Source organism: Protopterus annectens, chromosome 11.part0, assembly GCF_019279795.1.
Source record: "Protopterus annectens isolate FY-2018-M chromosome 11.part0, PAN1.0, whole genome shotgun sequence".
Lineage (NCBI taxonomy): Eukaryota > Metazoa > Chordata > Ceratodontiformes > Protopteridae > Protopterus > Protopterus annectens.
The window spans coordinates 208,623,699-208,651,377 of NC_056745.1; the positions used below are offsets into that span (position 1 = coordinate 208,623,699).

At 38.2% G+C, this 27,679-nt stretch overlaps 1 protein-coding gene across 1 annotated transcript in view; it reads left to right on the top strand.

Moving 5' to 3' along the window:
• LOC122814922 (leukotriene A-4 hydrolase-like) overlaps nucleotides 1-27,679 on the top strand; it is a 334,501-nt gene that overhangs the window by 105,395 nt on the left and 201,427 nt on the right. Inside the window, exon 6 of the mRNA XM_044087186.1 lies at nucleotides 15,496-15,548. Within this exon, the coding sequence (XP_043943121.1) occupies nucleotides 15,496-15,548 (53 nt within the window). The remainder of the gene's footprint in view (nucleotides 1-15,495; nucleotides 15,549-27,679) is intronic.

Sequence of the window (27,679 nt, forward strand, 5' to 3'; positions counted from 1 at the left end):
ATAGGAATGACCACTATGTAGTGTAAATATTTTAAATTTAACTCCTGCCTTTGCTACTGTTTGTTAATAAGTGTACTCTGTATTATACTACAATATTGGGAAGATTAAAGCCAAACAAAATAAGCCTTCTTCTGTGTTAGAGAAACTAAAAAAAAAAGCAATCATAAAAGCACAAGTCAACAGTTCTGAACAAGAATAAGTCACATCCAACAAACTAGTTAAGATGAAGTCCCATGCAGGATGAAAGCGCTATGCTAACTGTTGTATAATAAAGTATTTTTAACTTTATTGGATGTGACGTATTCCTGTTCACTGCTGTTGTATTTTATGCTTATAACTAACATATTAGGAAAATTACTATAACTTCTTTTCGTCTCTTGATGTACCTTGTCCTTGTCATCTTGGTATATGAAGCTTTTTTCCTCAGGTCCCTGTTGAAAAGGGGTTTGCTTTTACTGAACCAGCCCGACTATCCTGGTAATGAAATGTAACTAGCTAACTAAATAAGTATTTATGTAATTCAATATGTTGAATTGCCTCTAAAGTTATTGCTATGCTTAAATTTTGATTCCCTGAACCAATCTTTATTAGCTGATATGTTATACTGACTGACCCTCTGTTCTCAAGTAACACCTATTAATACATGTTCATTATATGTTCTTGAAGTTAGGAAACATATCTGATTCACAGTTGCACAAGTAAAAAATAAATAATAAATAACAAACAACAGAACCTGAAAATTATCTCCCTGAAATAATGCTTAACCAGCCCCCAAATGTAACATTTAATCATTCTCTGTGCCCTCCATATGCCTTATGTGTTAGGTTACACCATCCCATACACTCCTTTCCCGCTCTTTGTACACCAGTTGTATATGTGACATATTGACACCTGTCACCTGTTATGCAGATATTGCACTGATCACGATTTCTATTCAGCTAAACATATCTCTGAAGTCCAAGACAGCAGATCAGTGACTCCCACGATCTTATACTGAATTCAGTTGCCAGATGTTCACTCATTGTGAATTCATAAATGCCAATGCCTTCTTTACTGGTATTATGCCAGTCCCCTCACATTCATGATATATAGTCTTGGACTTTATTACTATTGAATAAAACTCAGAGACATGATTGTTTGAATTTGCATAATCCACAGCAGAGACATGATTGTGTAATGAACTGTGAATCAGCTTCTTTCACAGAACTACGCATCTTCCCTCTACTTTCATAGACTCTTACTGGTTTAATTTCTCCAAATGCTTAGGTTTTTACATACCTTAACAGGAAGGGACCCCCATTCCTAAGCATACCTCTCAACCTGGAAACATCAAAAATCTGGACAAGGGCCATGAAAAATAGGTACAAATCTGTATGTTGATTAACATCTAATTTGCATACATAATTATGTAACCCCACCCACTTCGATGGAATTGTGGGATACCAACTTTCAAACACAAACTGAAGAACAGACAACCAAAATATGGCACCAGAGTCCCCCTGCAGCCATTCTAGTGTCCAATTACCTGGCTATTTCGCCTCATTTACCATAAACACTAATGTGTGCATACTGCTTTACTTCTACAATGATTATTTGGATTTAATTTTTACATTTTGCAGCACATCAATGCACAAACACTAACAGACATCTGATAAACAAAACAATACTGTCTCACAATGAAAATAGACTTGGCATTAAAACTTCTCTGCCCTTGAAACTCACATTCATTGAAACAGCATTGAAACCTACACCACATCCAAAGAAAATGCATCTGGCCAGTGGTGGATAAAGATTACCTTTGGTCTGTTTTCAAATCATTGGCCCCTTGCACACAAAACAATAAATATATATGTGTTCTTTTCTTTGATACACCTTCCTGACTTTATTAAGTTATATTCCTTCTATAATACAGCATACTTGTTAGACAGAGCACATTTTAAATTTATTGTTTGAACATTTTTCCAGTAGGCTGTATTGTAGGCAATGAAAGAAAATGCATGAACCAATAATTACAAAACTGCCCAATACAGAACATTTCCATCATAAAAGCCTACTTCCACACCCAAACTATAAACAGAAGGACTGTAGCGTAAGCCATGGGCATCTTGCACAGCTTCTCACACTTATTTTCAATTTGAGATTTTTTTTTTTGGTGGGGAGCAAAAGGTCAAAAAACAGGGACACATTTTAAACATTGCTTGTATAATTTTGGAAAGTTGTTAGAATAAAATGCTGTTTTACTATCACACAAGTTACTGGCAAGTCTCGAACCCAGAATACTATACACTACAATCAGTGCAACATACCACTATGCTAACTCAGCAGTTTAAACAGCAGGAAAACTGAAACTTAATGTCTATCATTTAGTGAATTCAGTTCTCACTTCTCACCATAGCTCTCAACCTCTTGGCACAAAAAAAAAAATCTGACCAAAGCTGACAAATTGTGGTGGCTAGGGACTTTTGGCTCTTTTTACCCTGTACCAAAGGTACAAGGTTTGAGCCTAAATATTTCTAGCCACCAGGTGTATACATTGGGGGCATTTTCACACACACACCCCAGGTATTTTTCAAGCACATAGATATTTGTTAACTGCTTTACCATAACAATGTAGTCTGTGACTGTTACTGTTTTATTTTCATTCTGTGACAATTATTTATCCATAATAATAAATTTCGGCATATCATACACATTCGCTAGTTTAACTTTTTTTTTTTCATTCAGACTTTAGTGCAATAAACATGTTTTAGTAGATCAATTGCTTCATGTTCGATTGCAGACAAAACGAGGGTCATATCACTTCTTACAGCAATCTTAATAACCATCATCTAAATTTCCATTTTTTTTTTAAATATGATTCATATTCTTTCTCCTTATGAGAGTGTAATGTTTTCACTGAAAAACTTCTTTGGTCTGATCTTTGTTAAAACAGGAAAGCACACCTACCTCATCTACACCTACATTATGAAGAGAAGTACATTCCAAAAGAATTTCAACATCAGTTCATGGAGTCAGTGAAAGAAAGCAACCTTTATTTATGACATGACATGGCAAGCTTCCTGGACCTTCCAGTCTTTTATGCACATTTTATTCAACAAACTCTCCCTTTCCTGCCTGTGACCTCTCTCGATATTCTTTTGTGAGGTAGACAGAAATCCCCAGAGTAAAAGTGCTATGATTACAAAGCAGCAGCTGTCAGAAGGCAAAATGGGAGACTGTGCATTATATAAAAAGAGAGGTATGACTAGTTGAAACAAGTCCTAGCCAAAATTAAAATGGTTACAGGTGAATAATGTAAATAAAATAGCTTGGTCATAGGTTGAGGCCTGCATTTTGTAAGAGTGGCATACTTCTGTAAATTCAGTCTGCTACAACAATTTTACATAAAATATCCCCAAAGTATGTTTCCAGTGGCAAAATATGAGAAATGTTAAGTCCTTTCAAAAGGACTTCCTAATGCTGCCCGGAACAGCAAGCTTATGCCTGAAAGAACAAACAGCATGCAAGATACAAAATCTAACAATCTAGATCAAAACATCAGAAATGGTGCAGAGTCTGACATATCAGCCATGAGAAGGCCTAAAGAGTACTCTTTTGAAGAGAACACACACACACACACACACACACACACACACACACACACACACACACACACACACACACACACACACACAGTCTAAATCAAAACATCACAAATTGTGTAGAATCGAGAACACACACACACACACACACACACACACACACACACACACACACACACACACCTTACCTAAAGCAAAGTCCCGAACTCGGATTTAAACTTAGCTTCCAAACGGCAAAGCAGCATTCGTCCCTACTTCCGAAATGACAGCAAAGTGCAAAGCTGTCTGCAGAAGCCAACATTAAAGCAGTTTCTTCTGTCCGAGCTAGCAATCCCAGCATTCTTCCAAAGTCCCTTGTAAATGGCCGAAACGGCAGCAAAAAATGCAATTAAAGCCGGTAAAGCAGTTCCCTTCTAAAACGTCTGAAACAGCATTCTTCTTTTGAATTCACTTCCCGCCTGCTGCCAGCCAGCCGGAAATGATGACGTGAGCTACTTGAGCTAAATTCCGACTGGCTGGTAGTGTTAACGGAGCTGACATCATCGCGCACGTGATGACATCAGCTCCGACGGTGCGAAAATTAAAAAAAAAAAAAAAAAGCAAAGAAATCAGAAATGAAGGGGTGCCACTCGGGAATCGTGGCACCCCTTCATTTGGACCCCAAAACTCAGTAAAAAACGAGTAATTCAGGATGGTTAGGAGGTCTGTTCCTAAGTCAGGGCATAATTAAAGTTCATGAAATCAGTCTTGCCTTCAGTCTTTGGGATGTGATACCACATGCTCAACTCATTCCACATGATCTACCCAGAACTGTCATTTTTTTTTACAGTTCACAAAGTTTTCATTTTATCTGTAGCATATTTAAATATGTTTGAAGAATTTTTTATTAGCACAGTTGCTCCTTCTACAACTGAAACTGTCTGTGAATCCTTATTCCACATTCCTTTAGCTTGCAAGTCTTGATATTGTACAAATTTATGTCTTTCAGTTCACACAGACTCAGTGTACCACTCAAACACAGCCAATAAGGCAAAACAACATACCCAACACACTAGTCATAGGTGACTCTATAGTCAGGCACACTGATGTCCCACTCACCAGGCTAAACAAGGAGAAGGTTACTGTCAGCTGCCTGTCAGGTGCCAGGATCCGCCACATAACCCACGCACTCAGGTCACTCCACAACAAGTACAAATATGACTCTGTCATTGTCCATGTTGGTGTGAATGACCTGAGATGTACCTCCCTGGACTACATGGAAAGAGACATGAAAGAGCTGTCTGATCTTGTAGCCCAGGCAGGTATGACCCTAGCCCTGAGTAGCATTCTGCCATCGCCCAGAATGATACCGCAGTACAAGGACAAAATGATTGACTTCAACAATTGGCTAAGCTTCTGGTGTCATTCTAATGGGATCCAGTATCTGTCTGCTTGGGATGACATGGTCAACAGACCACGATGCTTTGCCACAGATGGCCTGCACCTGTCTCCCCTGGGATTCCGGATACTGGCTAAGGCTCTTGCTGCCCCTATAGTGCCTTTTTTTAGGCAGGGTTCAAGTAACAAATTCACCAACATAACAGGAACAAGCAAGCAAAAACTGAGGGTAATGCTACTCAATGCTAGAAGTCTAAATTTCAAAATGCACTCACTCGAGGCACTCCTTAAAATGGAGAACATCAATATCTGTGCAGTGACTGAGACCTGGTTCAAGGCTCCAGAGAGTACCCCTGCACTACCACGCTATAACTCATACTACACGTTTCGGCCATGTAACCTGGGCCGAAACACCAAAGGTGGGGGTGTGTCCATATTCATTAAGGATATCCACACCTCCAGGCTAGTTGCTCAGCATAATGCATCCAAGGTTATCCAAGTGCAACTAACACTTGGCAAAACTGCAATCCAAATTGTAGCTTGCTACAGATCCCCCACCATGTCCCAGGATTCCCACTCCTCTTTTCTTGATGTACTGGAAAATATTAGGGTTCAACCAAACACTCTAATAATGGGTGAATTCAACTACCCCACCATTAACTGGGAAAACTACTCATGCACCAACTCCTTAGCGCAACGCTTTCTGGAATTCATAAACTCCAATGCCCTAGATCAACTTATCCACACCCCCACTAGGGGTAACAATATCCTAGAACTAGTCATTACCAACATGAATGACCGGTGTTCCACACCTGAAGTCAACTCCTCGTTGGTCCGATCTGACCATAAGCTAATCACCCTTGATATCCACATCCCACCCCCCATTAAGGAAACCACAGTAAAAAATGTCTCCAAAGCCAACTACATGCTTCATAAGACAGAAGTAGTGAACTTCATGACACCCATGCAGATGGACAATACAGTTACAACTGCTGAATCCTACACAAATGCACTCTATAAGCACTTACATGAGTGCATGGATCGTGCTATCCCAAACAGAACCAAGATGCTATCCTCCAAAAAAAGGAAGTCAATCTGGTGGTCCCCTGCCATAAATAAACTGTACAACAGAAGGAAGGAACTGTTGCAAAAGAGAGTAAAATCCCATGAGTGGAGGAGCTCCCTGGTCAGCCTCAGTAAGAAGCTGAGATCCCTTATAAGATCCTCCAAAGCTAGCTATGAAAATAAAATTGCCACTAATTCCAAGAACAACCACAAAGCATTCTATAGCTATGTCAAAAATCTCGATGGCAACAGCCAGATCTGTTCTGAGTTACAGCACAAAGGCACGAAAATTACAGAACCAACTGATATTGCCAACATTCTGGCAGATAGGTTCACTGCTAACTTTACCTCCCCTCACCCCCAAAAGGGCCCATATCTATACAGGAAGAATGCAGAGTCCCTGTAATCACAACTACACAGGTGAAAGCTGCACTCTCTAAAGCCAAAAACACAGCATCCATGGGACCGGACAACATCCCAGGCTGCGTTTTACACAAACTTCAGAATTAACTGGCTCCTCACTTAAGCACCATGTTCAATAATAGCCTTGCATCAGGCTTTGTGCCCACTGAATGGCGCACATCAACAGTTATCCCACTCCACAAAGGGGGAACCACCACTGATCCCGGGAACTATAGATCTATTAGCCTGACGAGCCTGGTCTGCAAGGCCATGGAACGTATAACCATGGAACTCATAAACAAAGACATTGGTAACCTCCAAACTCTGGATTCCACCCAGTTTGGGTTTGTAAAAGGCAGATCATGCCTCCTGAACCTGATAGACTTCTTTGAGGCAGTCACCAAAGCCGTAGATGAGGGTAAGGTGGTTCACACAGCCTATCTTGACCTCGCCAAGGCTTTCGACACCATCCCCCATTCTGGAATTATTGCTAAACTCAATAAACTAGGCATAAATCCCTACATCACAAGATGGGTTCCCAACTGGCTCACTGACAGAGCCCACACTGTAAAGGTTGCAGACTCCAAATCTGACCTCAAACCAGTGACAAGTGGAGTACCACAGGGTTCTGTCCTGGGACCGCTCCTGTTTGGTATCTACTTCTCTGAAGTACAGGCTAACACAGAAGGCCTCTGGCTAACAAAGTCTGCAGATGACTGCAAACTAGGAGCCATAGTCAAGTCCCCAAATGATGTGAACATCCTACAGAAGGGCCTCTCTGAGACAGATGCCTGGTGTCAGAGCCATGGCCTCAAGCTCAATGCCAAAAAGTGCAGTGTCATCCCCTTTGGTAAAAACTCTGTACCCATGAAATACCACATAGGCAGCAATTTACGTAACACCGAATGCGTGATAAGAGACCTTGGGACCCAGGTGGACAGTAGTCTCTCCTTTGATAGTCACATCGCCACAGTAGTCAGGAAGTCCTTCTACGTGGCACACCTCATCATAAAAGGGTTCTCATCCAGGAAAAAAGAGGTCATCGTTACCCTCTACTCATCACTCATTAGACAGATTATAGAGTACAATGCCCCTTTTGGAATGTACCTCACAAGACATCTGCAGCAGCTGGAAAGGCCACAGAAGTACCTCACAAAGAGGAATACTGGACTCAAACAAATGCCCTACACTGACTGTCTCAAAAAACTCCAGCTTTACTCCCTAGCATATCGCCTACTCAGAGGTGATCTCTGCCTAACATATAAAGCTGTGTCAAACCCAAAGCTGTTGGACATGCTACACCTAAAGAAATCCCAATCCTTCTGAGCTACACGCTCTAGGGACCTAAACCTTGTCACCACAATAAACAGGACATGCTGGAGGGAGAGATTCCTATCACAGAGAGTTCCCATACTCTGGAACAGGCGACCCATCTATGTCAAGCAAAGTTCTTCATTAGCACTCTTCAAGAAAAACCTTGATGAGTGGATGGGAAATAGGAAATACACCCCGGTGATCACTTCTGTGTCTCTGCTTGACAGTGGCACAGGCAAATAACTTTCTTGGGTGGCGTAAGCCAGGGAACCTTGTTGGCTAGGCTTACATAGGCCCTTGGGCCAATAGCCTAGTACCTACCTATGAACCTATGAACCTATAAGACACTGTAGTCACTGGGTCAAGCAATTTCAATAATCTATGCTATTTCTGCCATTCTCCCTTGAACAGCAACATCCTGTCTATTTGTTTCTACCTTCGCAGCTGCAGTGTGTCTTCAAATGGGAAATATCATATCAATAGCCACATATTTTGTCCATAAAATGGAGCTAATAGTAATGTGACAGTAGGCTGTAGCTGTTTCATGCTTTTCTGAGGAAGCACCTATCATCTTCTCTCTAATGGAAGGAAAGCATGGTGCAGTATCAGCACTCATGAGTCTGACTGGAGTGGGCACTTCCACATGTCATCAGTAATTTCTGAGTGTTATGGACTCATCCATTTGACTGCTTGTACACAGAGCTGCTCTAACGTGGAATTTTTTTCAAGAAGATCTTTTCCAGTATACTCTGCCCACATAGACATGATGACCTTGGCCACCTACTGCCACCGCTTTCTGGCTAGCTCTTCCAGCAATTAGGATGCTGGCTAAATCAAGGTCATTAAGCCCCTTATTTCTGTACTATGAAGCTGGTTTCTTTCTAACTTCAGGTTTACCATACAACTGTTTTACAAACATGTAGCTGATAAAAGAATCTAACAGAGCAGACTCCTTTTAACAGTGATAATTTCTTACTGGCACCCATTCAGCCACAGTCGATAGATGCTAGTGCTGGAACAGTATGGAGAGCTTCTCTTCCTTGAAAAAAGAAAATATTAACAAAAGTATCTGCTTGTTTCCTTCTTATTTTACCCTTACTTGCACAAACCTCTTCCTGAAGCTAGATCATGGGTGGCAGTTGTTGCATTTCTGCTGCAAATATAATAGATGGCCATAGACCTCAGGTTAGTTTAATCACAGATTTCTCATTTCCACATTTACTAACAACAGTTATGCATTGTTAAAGGCATCTGTAATATAGTCAGAGAGAGAGAGAAAGCTTTCTCATGGTGGGGGGGGTGGGCTTTCTAAGCTTTCCAGTATCCAAATAGAACATTGCAGGCCAGGCATTTATCTTAGAATTCTCTGACAGATGCGTTGACATCATTGATATAAACCTCTATTCTCTAAAATTATTTTGTGATAAACATTTACTTATCTCTATAATGTGGTTGCAGATGTCCTCAAGAAAACAAAACACGTGCACACACATTCACATAAACACAAATCAACCAATTAATCATGCTTAAAATATGACAGAGAGATTTTTACTAACCAAAATAATAACCTAAACAAACAAACATTAAACCCTCCATTAAATACAGACACTGAATTGTTCAGGGCTACTTGATCATAATTTGGTATTTCTCAAAATCATTTATTTTTCTTTGATGCTTATTCTTCTGTAAAGTGATAAACTTGCTAAAAAAATAAATAATATGTTCAGCATCTCTCTCAAGCAATGGATCTGTATGTGGTGAGTGGGTATCGAGCTATTGTCTAATATAATATGCATGTTTTTGTGCACTACATACATACTATACATTTTTTATTTAATTCAAGAGCAAATATCTGATTCAGTTTACCTAAACATTTGGGAACTATTACTGGGAAACTATCCAAGTATGGGAAGTGTAACTTAACAGTTTATCCCATTGGGGTAGACAGTTTTCAAAATACTGGAGCTTACAGGTGAAAAGCTGATACAACAGTAGTAACAGACCTCCAAGCAAATTGTGTAGAAGCAAAGTGTTTTAGTGAACTTTTATCATAGGTTCATAGGGTCATGGGTAAGCACTAGGCTAGCTGCTTTTGTAGGCCATTTTAAGCCTAGTAATTTTCCCTTTTTGTGCTCAAATTAACCTATCCCATTTGGTTAGAGATTGGCTTTACCCAACTCGTGGTTGATAATTATATATTACCCTAATGGGAATAACTGGGATCAAGCCATAGATAATTTGAGGGGACCCCCATGTATTGGGATAAAGTATTTAGAAGCTGCTCTGTCCATTAGTTGTACAGAGGGTAGTACTGGGGTAAATTTTCTGTTTCCCACCCATAGATCCAATTTATACTTGAATATGAACAGGGATTAACTCTGTTTTATGTGGATGGGGAGTCTGTTCCAAAGCAGCAGTATCCTCTGCAAGATATACCTGTCCCTCCAAACCATTTTGTTGATGTTGCAGAAGAGGTTTAAATCCCTAGACCAAGTATTTCTGATGCTATTTGACTTGGTGGTGTATAGTAAATACATCAGTATTGGGTCAGAGGATGCCTTGTAAGCCAAACTCAGGTCACCTGTTACCAGTCTGTAGGATATCAAGTATAGTGACAGGGCTTTGAGTCGGCCCATGAAGGATATGTTTATTAGGTCTTGTATCATTTTAGTAAGGTATCTCTGTGGTCATTCCAGCTGTTGCATGTGTCTGGACAGATACATGCCAAATGGGCAATTTTTATTAAATAATTAGCCTATAGAGGGTTGAATAAACGGGGGCAATGACATCCCTATATCTAGACACAATCCCTTTGTTTATAAGCTATTCAAAATAAAGTTAGGTCACTGTCCACATAAATTGTGAAATTCCAAACAAATGGGTCAACTCTTAAGGGTATATTGTCAATGTGGCAGATGACTTCCCAAAGGATACAACCATGCAGTTTTTGGCATTTAATTTCAGTCCATGATTTTGGCACCAGCTATTTATTTGAGGCAAACTTTTCTGCAGGACGGCTAAGTCATTTGGGGATTCAATGACTGTTCCTAGTTTGCAGTCATCTGCAAACTTAGTCAGTGAGAGCCCTTTAGTATTGGCTATTACTTCAGAAATGTAGGTGCCAAACAGGAGAGGTCCCAGTAAAGAACCTTTGGGGATTCCACAGGTGACTGGTCTCTTTGTGAAGGTAACTTCCCCTATTTTGATCTCCTGCATCCTATCTGTGAGCCAGTTGGCAATCCAGTGGGTGACACAAGGGTTTATTCCCAGCTTATTTAGCTTTCTGCTATGCCTAAATACAAAATTGTGTCAAAAGCTTTGGCCAGGTCAAGGTATGTGGTATAAAACAAGTGAGTCCGTGACAATCTGTACTGGCACAGATCCAAAACCACATTAAGTGGTGTAAAAAAACACCAACTTTTACTATATACAGTTAAGCATTTTCATCCATATTGAACTTCATCAGAACCAAATTCAGATGCCCACAATTACTGAATTTATACTATATAAGAAATCATTCAATTAAATGTTTAAAGTGACAGAAACACTCAACATACACTCCCTTTTAGTAGATATACAATAAATCTTAGCAACTAAAACTCAATAATTATAACAAAGTTATAAAAAAGTGAAATGCATTAAAAACTCATAAGCAATAATACAATTCATAGAAAAAATTAACAATTTCATGAGTGCCATTATAACTTTTCACTGCAACTTTTCAATACAGGAATAACTGAAATATGTTCATTTAGACTGTAATGAGGCCCAGCATCCAACCATTTTTGCCAGACTGATTTTTGATATTCTAAAAGATTCTCTCGGTGGCCACCCCTTGGGTCAAAGGGGACTAATTCTAATATACCAAATGATAATCTTGTAAACCATTTACAAGTCAAAGTATGTCTATATAGGTTTTGTTTTCACGTTTTTCTCAATATCGCAATGATGTTCATACATTCTTTTATTGAGTGCCCTGTCTGTCTTCCCTACAGAAAAATAGAAGCAGGTTTAACAAACTGCCAGATATACAACTCCCTTGCTTCTGCAGTTTCCTTTTTGAAATGTAATGGTATACATAGTCCACCAGAAAATCTCAATTTAACCACCTCTGAATCTATAATATAAGAACAAAATTTACAAGAGCCACATTTTGTGGTGCCCTTAGATTGTTCTATTGATGTCATAATTCTATCTTTCTCTTTATTATCAAATCTAGTCTCTTTTTCCAGTAAATTCTTCAAATTATTCCATGTTTTGTATACAAAGTTTTCACCAATACTTTCAGGATCTGGATGACAAACACTTAAAATACTCCAATGCTTTTTAATAATGGTTTCTATCTCTTTCATTCTTGCATTATTTTCTAACACCAATGTCTTACTGAAAGTGATGTTTTTATATTTTGCATTATCCTGGATCTCTTCTTTGTTGTTTACTTCAAAGATCTCATTCCTTGTACTCCTTTTGATGGTGGGTAATTTACCACCAAGAAGGGGTTTGAAATCAGTTGCCCTTCATTTTATTTCTTCAAACACATCTAAAATTAACTTCCAAGGATAACCTCTTTATAACAACATATCCATTAACAATAACCCTTCTTTATGAAAAATGTTGTTCTCAGTATTCATCCTATATAACCTAATGAACTGCTCTTTACCTAGACCCTTCTTCATTTTTTGGAGAGTGATGGCTTTGAAAATGTAGGTAGGAATTACTAAAAGTTGACTTCCTAAAAAATGTTAGACAAATTTTCCATTATTATTGTAAATACTGATGTCTAGGAAATTAACTTTAGTTCTTGAAATAGAAGAGTAAAGTTAAAAAATATGTTTATTGTTATTAATGTAATTTAAAATTGATTAAACAACTCATTTTTCCTCTCCATAAAATAAAAATATCATCTAAAAATCATACATAAAGTGTACAAAATCTAAACAAAATCACTATTGAAGATGAACAACAAACAAGAAATTCAGGATAATACAGAATATGAAAACTTAACTTTTAGTAAGCCATTGGTGTTAGAATATGATACAAGAATGAAAGAGGTGGAAAACATTATTAAAAAGCATTGGAGTATTTAATTGTTTGTCATCCAGATTCAGAAATTATTGGTGGAAAAAACACTTAATCATATACAAAACAGAATACTTTGAAGAATTTACTGGAAAAAGACATTAGATTTGATAATAAGGAGAAAGACAGAATTATGGCATCAATAGGACAACCTAAGAATACCACAAAATGTGGCTCATTTAAATTTTGTTCGTTCTTACATTATAGATTCAGGCATGGTTAAATTGAGATTTTCTGACAGCATATATACCATTAAATTTAAAAAAGGAAACTGCAGAAGCACTTGAGTTGCGTATCTGGAAGTTTGTTCCACCTGCTTCTGTTTTTATGTAGGGAATACTGAGAGGGCACTCAATAAAAGAATGTATGCACATCATTACAATATTGAGAAAAAATGTGAAAACAGTACACTGTATAGACATACTTCCACTCGGAAAGGATTTACAAAATTTTCATTTGGTGTATTACAAATTAGTCCCCTTTGACCCTAAGGATGACCATTGGCAGAATATTTTTAGAATATCAAGAATTGTTGTGACAAATACATTTGGATGCTGGGTCTCATCCTTGTTTAAGTGAACATATTTGAATTGTTCCTGTACTGAAAAGGTACAGTGAAAATTATAATGACCCTCATGCAAATGATGTTTTTCTATGAATTGCAACATTTCTTATGACTTTTTAATGTATTTTGCTTTTATAGCAATTTTTGTTATCATTGTTGAGTTTTAGAGGCTAAGATTTATTGTATATCTATTAAAAAGGAGTATATATTGAGTGTTTTTTTTTCACTTTAAAAATGTAATTGAATGATTTGTTATTTAGTATAAATTCACTAATTGTGGGCATTTGAATTTGTTTCTGATGAAGTCCTATATGGATGAAAACACTTAACTGTATGCAATAAAATGTGGTGCTTTTTACACCAGTTCATGTGGTTTTGGATCTGTGCCAGTACAGATTGTCAAAGGTTCACTTGTTTTATACTTGTTCTGGACTGTTGGGTCATATTTTTTAGTTCAAATATGTAACATCATCCATATGTCTACCATTTAATTTGCAAATAAAGGTTACCTAATTCAATGTATTGTTTCGTCAATAATGCTAAACAATAACACCTAAATTTATTCTAACCTGGGTTGAAACATCCAGAAACTGATGTGCTATCATATGACAAATTCCATTTAATTTAGTAGTGTGACAGTAATATGATGAAAAATGTATCATATTTGTTGGATACTACCACAGAACCATTTGATATTACTTAAACCATAATTAATATCTAGAACTCTCAGATGATATTTTCTTGTATGGTATATTTTAGAGTTTGTAACTTTATGATTTTAAACTTATTTTTAGTGTGTAGGATTTTGTTAGTGTCTTTTGATATTTAAATCATACATGTTTCAGCCTTCTTATGGCATCATCAGCACAGCATAAGTGGAATGTTTGGCTATTTTTAGTTTGTTGGTTGGGATATTTTGCAGGCACCCTAATGGTTATAGATATCAGCTGGGTAAGACAACCCTGTGTTTCTAAAGGTTAGCCAAACATCCCACTTATGCTGTGCTGATGATGCCATAAGAAGGCTGAAACATACATGTCCACAGCTAATGGGGTTTGGCTTTATTGGCCTGAATTTGTCCATACACAGACTCAAAAAGAAAAAAGTCATGGACATTTAGAATTTGCCATATAGCTGAAACACCTGATGTCCTTAAATGGTCATTTGATATATCCCATGTTGCCTCTAATACAAGAGGTTTAAGGAATCACACAGTGGGAAGTCTAGCCTTGCTAGATTTTGGTTTTTAGCGACTGATTTTTCTGTGTGACCTTTTTCCTCATTGTTTTATATTTAAATCATGGTTTGATGTTACTGTGTTAAGTATGATGAGGTTCTTATTGTTTAAAAGGATGAAAGTGCCTACTTGGATAAATAAAAGTGCAGGTGTACTTATTCTGCATTTTTATGCATGCAAATATTATAAATTACTTACTGAAATATAAGAAATAATTGTTTCAAGATATGCATAGTTTTAGTAATGTTGATCTACATACTATGCACATCATAAACTCTCTAATCAGCCAAAAATATTATTTTAAAATCTTATTACATTTCCAGATAACATAAAATAAAGCAAAAGTACACACATGGAAAGTCTAAAAATGAACACTATATCACCTAAAAGAGCCACTCTGCCTAAATCCAACAAATCACCGGATTCCAAATCTAACATTATTTTTTAAAAATGTTATCTAAACATATTAAAAGTAAACCTTATAATACAGCTGTATTTAACAGCCCTCTTCACACTACTGAATTAAAACCAAAATCTTAATCTTAAGCCAAATGTCATATACTCATGAGGCTTAATGTTATCTTATGATAAGGAACATTCTGAGACCATTATTCTGATTAAGCGAAACTTTGAAAAAAAATTAATTTGTTTTCATCTGAGGTGATATCAAGCAATACACAGATAAGGGCTAATCAGCTTTTGAGACTCTTGTTGTCTAATTTTTAATTGTCAAGATCTATTCTCACTATTTAGTGACAATCATATATCTGTAGCCATAAATTAGCAAACCTTAAGGTAGTGATAAAATAATGGAGCATTTTACAATTAGGTATGGTTTCTCTGCTTCACATACTTTTGTAATATGTTTTTTATAGATACCCATACCCAGTTACCTGATTGCAATTGTTGTTGGGGCATTAGAGAGCAGGTAAGCCATATGTCTTATAAATGTAAAATTTGTAAAAGTAGTTAGTGTGTTTTTAGGCAATGTTGGCATCACTGACACTTCAGTTTCAATCTGTGTTCTTATTATTGATGGTGACCAAATCAAGGATATTCTTCTTCTTTCCTTTGTATGCCTTTTACTTTGCCCTTGTCTGGACCACGACCTCTAGTTCTACTCATCCACACAAAAAGAAGCTCTCACTCTCTGAACTGTAGACTGAGGACACAGACCACTCTCAGCCTGCTCTTTAACATACACGCATATTCTGTAAATGTTGATGTAACTGTGCAAACATATTCTGCACATATTGGTATAGTTGTGTTCATATTTTCAGTGTGTGTTAGTATAGTTTTGCACACATAGTCTGCACAAGTGTAGGTACAATGGTACAGAAGTGCAGACAAAGTCTGTGTGTGTTGGTACAATGGTACAGTTGTGTACACATATTCTGCACATACTGGTATAGACGTGCTCAGATATTGAGCACGTGTTGATATATTAGTGCACACATATTCTGCTTATGTCAGTATAGTTGTGCTCACATATTCAGTATGTGTTGGTATAATTGTGTACACAATGTGCACATGTATTAGTACAATGGCACAGTTGTTAACACATAGTCTACATGTACTGGTAAAGTTGTGCACACATATTCTGCATGCGTGTTTCTATAGTTGTGTACATATATTCTGCAAATGGTATAGTTGTGCCCACATAGTCTTCACATGTGTTGGTACAGTTCTGCACACATAGTCTGCACATTCATTAATACAGTCTATACTACTGTTTGACATGATATATATGCTGTGGAGTGCATCACTTTACTTATTGGAAAATCAGTGGAGTCAGGGATGTGATTGGCAATAACACCTGTTGCTCACATGATCACTTGACTTGTACCTGTGTGCCCTTAGCATTGCACATGATATTGGTAACTGATCATCTGGAGCATTCTTAGGGTTCACATCTGCCCAGTGTGCTAGGCTAGGTGCTGCTTCTGCTGGTCACTTTTCTGTGGGTGCTGCTTCTGTGGTCACTTGTCTGTGGATGCTGCTTCTGGTGGTTAATTGTCTGTGGGTGCTGCAGTATACTGCAGTCTATGGCAAACCACCATGACATATAACATGCTACACACCAGTAAGAGTTTACTGGCTGTGTATTGTGGATATGGAAGAATGCCCCTAGCTGTAACCAGACACATAATAAGTGTGCTTAAAATATGAAGTCACGTGCATGGCACAGAGCATCTGCTCATCTAGTGTACTTTAACCAGATGCTGTAATGCATTCATTGGGCACAGCTGCATAAGGTTGCTAGTGTCACCTGTGTAGAAAGGATGCCTTGTGAGTGTGATGTGAGGGAGCCAGTGATGTATTGTTTACATATCTTGCCCATGTACTATTTCCATATTATCCCTTGAAGTGTTCACTTGTTTTCTTGCCCTGGCTGAATGGCTAATACAAATGGCACATTGGAGACTTCTAACTCACATAAGAGTATAACTGACTACATAAATGAGTGGTCCTACTCCAGAAATAAGAAATGCTTTTGTTGTATGTAGTTTTTGGTGGTAAATGTTTACTTAAGCTTGTATACCTGTGAAACTAAGATGTTATTTTCTATTTGTTAGACTTTAGATATTAGATGCTTACCACACCACCTTCTGAGGAATGTCTTAAATATTCAAGGACAATAACTGTGACCCTCATAACTGAAAAAGTGCAAATATGGAGATATATACTAATTCTGAATTTGTGCTTTGAACTCTTAGAAGTTGCATTATTGTGTATCACACATTTGACATGGAGTCCAGTTTATGCAGTTTAGAAGTTTATTCTTCTTTCTTTCGTGCTAAACATGATGATATAGATACAAACTCTCAATGCTAGAATATTTTTCTAATGCCTTTCCCAGTATTAATAATACTAGTTTAGGTCAGAAACAGGAATCAGCCAAGAGAATGGGGATGTTTACCTACCTAAGTTATCCATTCCGGCCATGATTCCTGTTGTTGGTAAGGTTCCATGTACAGACGGCACAGATGGTTGCAAAGACCTTGCAGTTCCACTCAGTTACCACCAAGACCACCACCACCACCACCAGTTAGTTACACTCATTCCTGCCAAGTTGCTCAACGTTTGCCAAGACTACAGAGGTGGTCAGGAGGTTGAAAATACTATGTTTGCAATATTGAAATCAAGCAGAAAGATCAGTGACTGTAAGAAAAAAAGTGAAAATAACATTTGCAATTCACACTGTATTGATATAACACTTGAGAGACATCAAAGGCATTACATGCAATGTGGGTAATTGGAGCACTTTAGTCACAGTTACCTCAGAATGACTAGAGAGGGGATACTGTATAACATGTTGAACATTAAGTTGTTGAAGTGACTTAATATCATACATCTTAACATCGTCTGTCCTGCTTCATGCACACCAACTTCTCTCTTGTTTTTCACATCCTAAACAGCAAGCTGAAATGGGCATCTGTGGTAATTCAGTGTACCCCATAAACCTATAGTCTTTCTCAGTCCTGGTTCTTGGTTGCAAAAATTCCAGTCAGGGTTGCTAGCACCCTTGTACTGGTTAAGTACATAGCATCGGAGGCAAGAGGGACAGACAGCCAGCATAGCTGTATACAGAAGATAAGCTGACTTATTTGGTAAGGGCCTTGTGATCTACCTGTTAGTACTCATCATTATAGGCTGCTGCATACACTGAGGCATAGTTTAGGAGTCTTGCCTCCCCCTTCTCCAGATGAGAATGATGCTCAGACCTCCCCACATGCCTAGCCTGGCATTCATTCAGAGCCCTGGTCTCCACCAGAATTATGAGGAACACACCACACATGCCCGCACTTTATGCCATTCCTCCTCACAAATAAGGGTGAGCAGATAAAGCACCATAATTCCTCTCTCTTTCTCTCCCCCCAAACCAGCTCCTGAAGGTGATTAAGTTGCTACTCAAACTTTAGTCACATGGGTCACTGATAGGGATTTTTTTCATCTATGCTAAAACAGGTGGCACATGCGCATCACTTTCTAGTTCTTTGTTGTAACATCCCAGGATCAAAGCCATATTCTACTATACATTGCTAAATGAACTGCCTTAAAGAAGGTTCTCTGGATGTGTAAACTATGTTTCATTTTGGCCATATGTTTTCAACTGCTGTAGCTGATACTGAAAGTGAGTTGATGCCATTAAATCTATCTAGGCCTAAGCATGTGAAATGTATTATTTTGCACTTGGCAAGATGTAAACATTAGTGTGGTGATTTATAGTTCTGATGAGAAAGACCATGTATTGCAAATGTTGTGTGGTGATAATTACAAATATAATGGGTGATCTGATTGCTGGGAAAGACTCTGATATTAAAGTGAATGTGATTGAGTGCAAAACATCTCACAAATCTCAAGTCACAAATGACATATAGACACGTTTGCAAGTTATTCAAATGCACAAAAGGTAAATGGCACTTAATTTGCCTTATTGTGACACTGTCCATTTGTTTGATGAATCAGGTTTGCATTGATATTTATCTCATATGAGATATAAATACATGTCTGTTCAGTACAATGGATTTGTATTTTATATATTTATTTACCAGTGTAAACATGATGACTGATTGAGCAAGATCCATTTGTATCAGAGAACCAGGAGAAAATGAGCACCACAAAATAAAATTAAATACACTATAACCGTCTTTGAAACTTATGCTCACTCATAAAGGATATAATCTAATAACAGTAAAGTGAATTTACGTGAACACTGGCTATAATTAAACAATATAAAAAGTAAATGGCATATAATGCAAACAGAAGTTGCGGAAGCAGAGGTATGCAAGATACGGATGGATATACAATGATGACAAATCTAAAGCTGAAAGAAATTGTGTGAACAAAGGAAAAAAAGGAACACACAATAGTGTAATGAAGATGAATAAAAAGTAAGAAGAAAAATGATTAACAGATTACTCATACTTTTAAAGAGGCCACAAAATTCCGTGTCAAAGGTTGGCAGACAATAAACTTGACAGTGGACCACGTTGCTGCCACTAGAATACTTCTAGAGTCCACCACTTTCCAGAAAGCCACTGAGGAAGCCAAAGCTCTGGTAAAGTGGACCTTAATCCTCCCTGACAATGATTTGTTATAGTGAGAATAGCAAAATTAAATAGCACGAGACAATCATCTAGAGGCTGTCTGCTATGACACTGGTTGCCTTTTTTCTAATCTTCACTGGAGACAAATAGCTGATTAGCTTTCCTGAAGGATTTAGTTCTGCCACGTAGTATCTCAAATGCCTGTGCACATTCTGAGCATGTAAGATTCTTTTTCCACTTGTTTTTAGCTTCTGGAAGGAATAGAGGGGAGTTTAATAGATTGGCTGAAGGTAAACAATGAAACCACATTAGGCATAAAAGAAGGATTTGCGGTCAAAGAAACCCTGTCCATGTGAACAATTTGGTTGTTTTGGCTCACTATAGGAGCCTGCAATTTAGAATTCAGAGCAATGAATAATACAGTTCTCCCAGTCAAGAAGCTCAAATCAGCCAAATGAGCTGGTTCAAATGGAAAAGTATTAGGTAAAAGATGATTTTTGATAGATGAGTAAGAAAGACCAGATGATAATAACTCACACAAATAATCAGGAACCAGAGGCATCCAGGCCTTAAATAGGTCCTGGTTCTTAGAATAGCACCAACTAAAAAATCTGTTCCACTTACACACATAAGATTTTATCATAGCAGATTGTTTTAGCCTCTTTTAGTTCCTACTGCATGTCTCTAAAAGCTATCAAAACTGTATCAGCCAATCAAATGAAGTTTTTTCAGGTTGGGGTCTATCAAACAATCCCTGTCTTGTGTCAATAAATCCTGTTTGCTGCAAAGCTTGTGGTAGTAGCCTTTGGTCAATTTCCAAAGAAGGGAGGACCACTGTTTCAAAAAGGGAGTCACCACCACCACCTATGCAGAGTCCTTATAGATCTTTAGAAGAACTCTTGTTATAAGGGGAAACAGTTGAAAATCATACAGAAACATTCCCATCCATGACAATTAGATGACATCTGTTTTCTGGGTCTGTTTGCAAAGAATCCTAGAGCAGAATTTCTTTAAGTGTTGGTATTGAAAGGAAGTAAACAGATCTAGCTGAAGAGTTTCCCACAGTTGGCTCAATTCCTGGAACACTCCCAGGTGTAAATTCAATTCATGTGGGTCTACGTGGTCCTGCTCAGCTTGTCTGTTACAATATTTTGCTCTGAAGGCATTTATGTGGCCTGAAGATTCAAATAAAGCTAAGTTGCCACCTCCCAGGCTACTACGGCAAGTCTGTAAAAAAGGTAAGATCTGGTACTCCCTTCTTTGTTTATATATGTACTTTCATCCCTTTTGATACAGCCTCCCCAAGCAAAGTCTGAAGCACCTCTTATAACAGATTGAGAAGGAGGTATAAGGGAGCTGGGAGCCCTTTGATTAAGAGAGAAGTGCTCCACCCACCACAATACCTCTCTTGTCACAAATCCTATCTCTGGAATCTGAAAAGGTAGAGGGTGTTGATGCTGAGACCAGACTGGCCTGAGTTACCACTGATTTTTTTTTAATGTGAAGTCTGGCCAAGGGAATCTTGGTAATCACAGAACCCATGAAACCCAGAATCCTGAAAAATCCTTGACAGGTACTGCAGATTGGTTGGAAAAGCTTGGGAAGATTTTGTGGTACAGTTCTACTTTGTCCATTGGAAGAAAAACTCTTTATAGATAAGTATCCTTCAAAAACTATTTTGTATGGAAAGATGAGTTTAATCCACTGACTGAACAGGAGTTTCTTGACATATGTTAGAGAATCTTCACAACCGGAAAAATACTCTACAAAGATAAGACAATCCAGCAAATATGGAAATATGTGAATGCCTTGAAGTCTGCAGTAAGTAATTAATGGATCCAGAAAAGTTATAAATACTCTTGGTGCAGGGTAAAACAGTGAACTTATAATATAAGCCAGATACATAAATCACGTAAATCATAAGAAACACCTGATATCTTTGCCAATAGGAATGTGATGTTAGGTATAGTTTGTGTCTAACATTACAATGAAGTATAAAGGTGGAGAGGTAACAGAGTTATTATTTATTTATTTATATTTGTTGACCGGGAGTGTCCGACTGGATGTAGGTCCATTTTCAGCGGAGGCCCTGGGAGAAAAGCTCCACAGTTAAAATAAACAGACAGTAGTTACATTGGATTACATAGCAATTAACAATTTAACATAGCAATTACTTACAACATACTTACAGATGAAGAACATAGTACATCAGTAGACAACTAGAATCTTTATCTGTGAAGTACATAACAGACATTAACAAATGTTACAATAAGAAGTTCCTGCTGTATAATAAGTACTAGACTTATGAGCATCTGAGCTTGCTATAATCAAGGTAGTGGAGTGGAAAGAAAGGTAGTGGTTGGATGGTTAGAAGAGATAACATTTTGAACTTTGGAACCTTGACAGAAAGATTGAGAAAAGATATGTTTCAGACTGGTCTACAAATTCCCTCTTTATTTGGCACTGGAAAAATCCTTGAGTACAAACCTTTGCCCATCTGATCTAAGGACGCTAGTTTTATGATCCCTTGAGATAACATTTGCTCCAAAATTGGAGAAAATGGAGATGTTTGATTCACAGGATGAGGCTAAATCCCCGGAGAAGGAGGGAATTACTCCCATTGTCATCTGTACCCTTGTAGGATGATTTTCAGAGCACATTTGTTTGATTGTATCTAATGCCACTGGGGAACATAAAGTCCCAGGCTGAGGGAAATATTGCCAGGGTAGGGGTAGGGGAAGAACAGACAAGTAGTCATTCAAACTTTAGGACTGACCTTGGTTTGGGGAGTCTTTCCTTTCTTTTTGTCACCTGTTTGCCATTGTTTTTTTAAATCTTGTTTGTTAGCACCTTGCTGCTTAAGTTGCTTTTTGGGGAAAAAAAAGGTGTTAGGATAGAAAATAAGTTTTTATTGAACATGGAAAAGGAGGGTTGGAAAATCTGGGTCACCTCTTGAATCAGTTGCCCTCTTTCATCAAATCTCTAAAGTACATTAGCAATAGAAGGGCCAAACAGAGCATTCTAGTCAAGGGGAGAAATTAAAATCTCAGTTTTAACATTTTCTGGTAGGTTTTGAGAAAATAACCCAGAAAATCTTCTCATAAGTAATCACGTAGCAGCAGTTCTGGAGACAGCATAAGCAGAATCATAAGAAGACTTTAAAGAGTATTTGATTACATGAAATGGAGACACAATTTAGGCACCTCAAAACATAGAAGGTTAACAGTTAGCATTTTCATATTCTCCAAGGAACCCAGGGAGGGGTGGCTCATGCTATAGGACTGCAGCCTCTCCCCCCACCTAGAAACAAAGAAGAAAAGGGAAATAAAACAGAAAAGAAAAATAAAATGAAAGAGTCCAGCGCTCCAAGCATGTGTGCTGTGCTTTGAGTTCTGGGTACTCTCTCAGAACTCCAGACTGCTCTGCCAGGCAGTCCGGATAAGGGAGAACAGCATCCCTGCCCTGTGGCCCAGAAGTCTGTGCGGTGATGACGACCGCGGAACAGAATGACACAGGACTGCATTATCAGCAGGCTGGGGCTTCCAGCCTACTCTTGCAGGAAACCAGAATCATCGGCAGGCTGAGAAAACTACCAGGAGGACCGGAAACCCAGCCGTTAGCTTGCGTGGGCTGAGAGTGGATTTCTGTGTAGACAGGAACAGGGACTACTGCAGGCTCACGGGCTGAGAGTGGATTTCTTTGTAGATGGGAACGGAGACTACTTCTGAACTAATTCAGTTCAAAGAAGTGTGTGCGGAACAGGGACTACTGCTGAACTAATTCAGGTCAAAGAAGTGTGTGTGTGTGTGTGTGTGTGTGTGTGTGTGTGTGTGTGTGTGTGTGTGTGTGTGTGTGTGTGTGTGTGTGTGTGTGTGTGTGTGTATAAAATGCCCCAGAGACCACATGGTGGTGGGTAGAGAATACCTCAGTCTTGAATCCTGTACCATGGATGCAAGTGGCAAGGGCCTGAATTACCTACCCACCACCATTTGTAAAAAAGTTTGCAGATTTTTGCCTCATATTTGTTCTGTTCCTCATAAAAGCTGTGGTTTCTGTATGTTTGTTTTTACTTACAGAGTCAGTACTGCAGTGGTGCACTGGTAGCATTATTGCCTGACAGCTACAGGTTCGCTGGTTTGATTCTTGGCTGGGATGCCTGTGTGGAGTCTGCATGTCCTCCCATCTCATATTTGTTCTGTTCCTCATAAAATCTGTGGTTTCTGTAGGTTTGCTTTTCTTTGTGCAGTGGTGCACTGGTAGCATTGTTGCTTGATAGCTACAGGTTCTCTGGTTTGATTCTTGGCTTGGGTGCCTTGTGTGTGGAGTCTGCATGTCCTTCCATCTTACAAAGACATCTGTCTGCAGTGTTTCTCCCTGGGCCTCTGCTGAAAATTTGCTTTTGTTCCAAGTCAGACTTTCCTGATTAACAAATGTTAAATAAATAAAAATAACAGGCATTTGAATTTCAGACTTCATACTCTTCAGAAAGTACATGATAACACAAAACATTTTATTCTAGCAATTTTCTAAGTTTATAACATGGGTATTTGAAATTTGTCCCTATTTTTGGGACTGTATCCCCCCATTATTGGTTTCATCCAGTTTTTGTGTGCTAAGGTTGAGAGCTATGGTGAGAACTGAATTTGCTGAATATGTTTGGGGGTTGTATTTCCCCATTATTAACTTTGTTCAGGTGTTTTGTGCTAAGAGGTTGACAACTATGGTGAGAACTGACTTCAGTAAATGGTAGCCATTTAAGTTTGTCTTCCTCTCTTTTACAAAGCTGATTTGGCATAGTGGTATGCTGCTCTGACTGTTTTGCACAGGGTCCTGGGTGTAAGACTTGGCAGTGAAATGTATGGTGGTAACACAGCATGTTATTCTAGCAACTTTCCAACATTATACAAGCAATGTTTAACATGTGTCCCTGGATTTTGGGCCCCCCCCAAATAAATTTTGGCTTTTTCCAGATTTCTTGTGCTGCAAAGTTCAGAGATACAGCTGAGTGTCAAGTAGATTTTACAAGGAGCTGAGAGCTGCAGGGGAACAAATGTTTAGTGCTGCTTATGCTGAGTCGGCTTGCATTGTTAATAGCAGAACAGGTAGTATACTTGCTTTTGATGAAGAAGGCTGTAGGTTCTACTCCCACAGTAGATAGATGCATTGCTCATACTGTACTATGTTGTAAAGGGGGTAGATGCTGCAGTCCTTTTTAAGTTCATAGGTTCATAGGTAAGTACTAGGCTATCTGCCCAAGAGCATCTATAAGCCTAGCCAGAATGTGTTGGCTTTCGCCACCCTCTTAGATTAGATACCTAGTAACTATGAACTTGTTATCAGTTTGCCATCCATTCCCTATTGCGATATTACTAGCTTATTATTTTTTTAATGCAACATAGGCAATGTATTCCTCAAGGGCAACAGGCACTTTATTTGTAGATGAAACAATGACATATAAAGTTGTTTGCTAGCAGCATGCAGCATAGGCAGTTTATTCCTCAAGGACAACAGGCACTTTATTTGCAGATGAAACAATGACATATAAAGTTGGTTGCTAGCAGCAACCTCTTCATTAGTTACAGATTTCTTTAATGTGGCGTTTAGATGACTTTTACTTCTTCAAAGATTGTGCATATTTTCTGATACTGGTGGACAGTAGAAGTCTGAGTAGACTTTTATGATGGAAATGTTCTGAACTGGGCAGTTTTGTCATTATTGGTGCATGCATTTTGTTTCATTGTTTACAGGAAAAATGTTCAAAACAATAAATTTAAAATGCCTTCTAACAACTGTATTGTATTGTATAAGGAATATAATTTAATACAATCAGGAAGATGTATCAAAGAGCATGTGTATGTTTCGTCTTCAAGGGGCCTATGATTTGAAAACAGCCCAAAGTTAATCTTTATCTGCCACTGGCAAAATGCATTTTCTTCGAATGTGCATTTCAATGCTGTTTCAATGAATGTGAGTTTCAAGGGCAGGGAAGTTTTAATGCTAAGTCTATTTTCATTGTGAGACTGCATTACTTTGTTTAGCAGATATATATTAGTGTTTGTGCTGTAAAATGCAAAATAAAACTTTAAACGAAGTCCAAATCATCGAAGAAGTAAAGCAGTATGCACATTACAGTGTTTTTGGTAAATAGGGTGAAATAAAGAAGGAATGGGACATTGGAACTGCTGCAGAGGGGAGGCTCCATTCAACCATGATTTTGTGAGGGGGAAGGGCAGCAAATTCAAAGACAGCCCCGACTGAACTATACCTCTCAACTGTCCATATTTTTGCTTCTTATTTTTGGTTTGTTCCTCATAAAATGTGTGGCTTTCTTGCAAATCATTTAGGAATTAAGTAATTAAATAATGACAGACATTGACTTTCAGACGTCATAACCTTCAGAAAAATGCATGCTAAAGCAAGACGTGTTATTCTATCAAATGTCTTGAGTTTATACAAGAGCAATTTTTAGTACTGTTTGTATGTTCCCCCAATATATTTGGCCTTGTCCAGATTTCCTGCATTAAGAGGTTGAGAGGTGCGTGTAAATAAATCGCTTTATAGAATTAGGAATATCAAAACCTGTCAACTGTCCCCAGTTTTGGCTCAAAATGTTGCTCTCCCCCTAATAATGCCTCTGCAAAATGGCAATTTTGAAAGAAAACGTGGAGGGTTTACAATTATAAATAACTGTAATGATCAGAGTTATAGATTACTTTTATTTCAGAAATGCATGTAGATGCTCTTATTTTGTCAGCTGCTCAAGTTAACAGTACTAATATTAAAAAGGTGTCCCTTCTTTGACAGGTTCCCAGCTGGATTGTGTGGCAAATTTATATTTTTGCATCACAGCTTTGGTCCGTTTTTCATAAAGTTGTGGTTTTCTGGCAAATTAGTGGCAAATCATTAAAGACTGAAGTTAGAAAAGTTTATAAGAGCAATATTTAAAAATTGTTCTTATTTTTGGGCCTGTGTCCCACTTCTATGTATGGTTTTGTCCAGATTTCCTGCTCTGAGGTTGAGAGGTATGAGCATAGGCACCGGAAGCAGTTAAAGACTGGGGGGGGGGGGAGGGTGACAGGGGCACTTAGTGAACTAAAAAGGGTAATTTTTTATAACTATTTGCTACCACAACATAAGTTCACTTGGAGGACATTTTATGTTTAGCCAATTCCCTTTTGGTGCTTGAATTAACATTTTCTGATTGGTCTTAGCTATCCCCATGGCTGATAATTGTATATTAGCCCTAGTGAGAACAAATGTGATCATACCATAGATAATTTGAGGGGGCCATGGAAGGGATGCAGCATTTAAGAACTGCCTCGATCCATTAGTGGCATGAGGGAAAATCCTGGAGTATATTTTCTATTACCCATCCTTAGATTCAAGTTGCATTTGAATATGGATGGATGAGCTTTGCTTTATTTTTATGGATAGTCTGCAACTAAATAACTAATTTAAAATGCCTTCTAACAACTGTATTGGTAGCCTCTGATATATATATCCATCTCTCTACAACATTCAGTTTAGATACCTCAACTGAGTATTTCTGATGCCATTTGTCTTGCTGATGTTCAGAAGGTCCATCTGTATCATGTCGGAGGATGCTTTGTATGTCAGACATGTCACCTATAAGCACTCTGTATGATGCAGAGTATAGTAATACATCTTTGAGGTGGTCCATGCAAGACCTATTGTTTAGGACTTGTATCCTTTTAGTAAAGTATCTCTGAAGGTATTCCAATTGTTGCATGGGGCTGGACAGATACATGCCAAAGTGGGCATTATACAAAATGACTGACATAATGAGAGCTTTGTAAAGGGGGATAACAACATCTCTAGATCTAGTCACAATCAATTTGTTTATAAGCTGTGCAATATAGAAAGGCTTTCTTATGACTCTTTGCACATGTTGGTCAAAAGTTAGGTCACTGTACACACAAGTTCCCAAATGCCAAACAATTGGATCAGTTCTCAGAGGGCATTGTCATGATTTTGACACCAGTTATTA